Source organism: Sinocyclocheilus anshuiensis, unplaced genomic scaffold (assembly GCF_001515605.1).
Source record: "Sinocyclocheilus anshuiensis isolate Anshui unplaced genomic scaffold, SAMN03320099.WGS_v1.1 scaffold1091, whole genome shotgun sequence".
NCBI lineage: Eukaryota > Metazoa > Chordata > Actinopteri > Cypriniformes > Cyprinidae > Sinocyclocheilus > Sinocyclocheilus anshuiensis.
The window spans coordinates 178,124-181,381 of record NW_015544196.1 but is presented as its reverse complement, the minus strand read 5'-3'; the positions used below and the strand labels follow the sequence as shown (position 1 = coordinate 181,381).

The window sequence follows — 3,258 nt, the reverse complement described above, 5'->3', positions numbered from 1 at the left end:
TCTCGTGAAAACCAACGTTTGTTAACAGGATCAAAGGAAGCAAAGTTTCCTTACTTTAGCAAAGGAAAACCAGTCTCCTATTGGCTTATATCGAAATCCTCCGACATTCTTCTTTACAAATCCTCGTTTTGTACTTCTAATTAGTGGCCTTTGTTTTGTTTTGATCTCTCCACTGCGTTTCCGTGTTCGTCACTTCTGAGAGGAGCATGCGCAGCGCTGACCTCATACGTCATCCTCCCAGAACTGCTTCCGTTTACAACAGTGAGCGCAAGCTAGATTAAAGTGATTATTACGTTTTGAATATGGATATTTTTCTTACAAAAATGCATCGATTCACTACAGAAGGCCTTTGTTCACACCCCGGAGCTGTGTGAGACACTTTTTTTTTTATGGATGGACGCTTTTTATTTCACTTCTTTTGGACTGATGCATGCAACATATACAGTGTCATATACAAAGTCATATACACCTTGGATGCCTTGAGGGTGAGTAATTTGTGGGCTAATTTTCATTTTTGGGTGAACTAACCCTTTAAGTAGCACGGGTATATTTGTAGCAATAGCCAAAAAAACATTGTATGGGTCAAAATGAACGATTTTTCCTTTATGCCAAAAATCATTAGGATATTAAGTAAAGATCATGTTCCATGAAGATATTTTGTCAATTTCCTACCGTAAATATATCAAAACTTAATTTTTGATTAGTAATATGCATTGCTAAGAACTTAATTTGGACAACTTTAAAAGTGATTTTCTCAGTATTTTGATTTTTTTTGCACCCTCAGATTGCAGATTTTTAAATAGCTGTATCTCGGCCAAATATTGTCCTATCCTTACAAACCACACATCAATGGAAAGCTTATTTATTCAGCTTCCAGATGATGAATAAATCTCAATTTTGAAAAATGGACCCTTATGACTGGTTTTGTGGTCCAGGGTCACATATGAGCTGTCTGAATGAATCAGTTAATTAAAGCGAATTTGACTTAGAAAGAAAGTGTTTGATTATTGCTTTTAGTAACTTCCCAACACTGATACACTCGCAGCTTCATTAAATCTTGTTGTTTGCTCCCAACACCTCATGGTTTCATCATGTTGAATAAGCTCACCTCCATCTTGGTCTGAATCCAGGGTCCGATGATGTTGGCCTGAGCGGCGAAGGAGCGCCGCAGCCTCTCATTGGCCTGTTGCCTGGCAACCTCCTCCTGCAGCATCTGGTCTCTGAGGGGAACCAGCTGCTTCACCTGCAGGGGGCGACAGATCAGAAACACACATCTGAGTCTTTTCATGCAACCAGAAGTGAAGTAAATGACTAGCCATGAGCTTTGTGTGTCTGTACTCACTGCCTCCCATTTGTTGGTGATGTCCTGTGGGCTGAGGACCGTGTAGGGATTGACTCCGACCAGCTTGATGCCGTAGGTCTGGGCGATCTTGGTGATCTCGTTCTGGATGCCCATGATGGCGATGCGCTCCTTATCGGCTTCTGGCAGGGTGGCCTTGTACTGATCGTGAGCTGTGATCAGACTCTGAAAGAGAAATAGAGATTAAAGGTGTAGTTAATGGTGTCCTATTATGCTTTTTTACTTTTTCAACAGTAGTTAGTGTGTAGTGTTGCTGTTTGAGCATAAAAAAGATCTGCAAAGCTCAAAGACCACTCTACACTGAGATATTCTCTTTAACAGAAAACACTTTACAAGAACTGCAGTGCACTTCTTCACAATATCACTCTTTTAAATAATTCCCGCCCACAAAAAACCCTCAAAAACGCGGTCGAAGCCAGCACTGCATTTCCCACAAGCATTGTAAGCTTAAGTACATCATAGACCCATTGAAACCAATGGAGCTACGATCAACTTTGGGAAATACAGCCCTGATTGAGCTGCACTAGAGACCATAGACTGTAATGGCAAAATTAGTTAAAATTTACAGCTGAGCAGATGAAACTCATGTTATGGTAAGAGGCATGCCACTCTAAGCGGTTCTCCAATCACAACGCGCTGGGCCAGCTAACCAATCAGAGCGCATTTCGTGTTTAGGAAAGAGGGGCTTCATTGAAACAGGAACTGAACAGGGTGTTTGAGACAAACTGGGAAGAGCGGTCCTGCAATTCAATCTTTGCAGGGAGTTTGATTGACAGGCGATCTAACCAATCATAATCTACCATTTTATCCAACAAACAAACCAAAGAGGAGAGTAGATTAACATCCGTGGACTTGAACTTGAAAAATAGCATGTGTTAAGGTCTTTCCACAGTTGAATTTAGATACCTTCTGATGTTCATTCATGTTTATTTCGTGCTATAACTAGCAAAGAGGAAGAGATGATCGGTTCACGTGCCGCTTGAACTGAGGTGCTACAGAGATCTGTCACAACACATTAAAGAGCCATAAATCTGTATTTATTGTTTGAATTTCAAATTTGAAAGCGGAGACTTTTTGTTTCACACCAAAAGTAACCTGCTCTGTTTTGTCTGTCAATGTGTTGTCAGTTTTCTCTTTGCTCCGTGATGTATTTTTCACTGCATGAGAACATGATGTGTGGCGTGAGAGTGCCACGACTTGTCAGACATAGCGACAGTAACTCAGTTATGTAAAATATGTGACCAATAATGCATTTTTGTAACAATCAAGCATGAAAACCTATTCTAGTACACCCCAAAAACCAAATCAAGACTTCATAAAAGGGCATAGGACCCCTTTAAAGGGGTCACCGAATGCATTTTTTTAATTATTTTAGAATGTTTCCTGAGGCGCATTTATAATCGTACTTTTTTTTTTCTATCAAAAACAGTCACAATTTAAGTATTATGGAAGAGGATTAGGGCCAAGCAATAATAAAAAAATAAAACCATCTCGAGATTAAAGTCGTTAAATTTCGAGAAAAAATTCGTTACATTTCAAGAAAAAAGTTGAGATAAAATGTTGAGATTAAACTCATTAAATAACGAGAAAAAAGTCGTAAAATTTCGAGAAAAAAAACTAGATTTCCAATTTTCCGATGTGATATTTGATGAGAAAAGGAAGAAAAGCGAGTTTGGCAAAAGATGGACTCAAACCCAGTCGATTGTATCAGTCGCTACTCCCCAGTGCATTACTCTCCAACCCACCCCACAGCAGACGCTAAATAACACCGTCCAACGAGATGAAATGAACATGATACGAGTGTGTTTATTCTCGACTTTTTTCTCACAATTTAACAACTTTTTTCGCGTAATTTAATGAGTTTATTCTCAACATTTTATTTAGACTTTTTCTCAAAA

General features: G+C 39.2%; 1 protein-coding gene across 1 annotated transcript in view; it reads right to left on the bottom strand.

Moving 5' to 3' along the window:
• LOC107696733 (alpha-actinin-3-like) overlaps nucleotides 1–3,258 on the bottom strand; it is a 46,571-nt gene that overhangs the window by 8,170 nt on the left and 35,143 nt on the right. The window contains exons 15-16 of the mRNA XM_016497213.1: nucleotides 1,343–1,525; nucleotides 1,109–1,243 (exon numbers count right to left, since the gene is read on the bottom strand). Coding sequence (XP_016352699.1) covers nucleotides 1,109–1,243; nucleotides 1,343–1,525 — 318 coding nt within the window. The remainder of the gene's footprint in view (nucleotides 1–1,108; nucleotides 1,244–1,342; nucleotides 1,526–3,258) is intronic.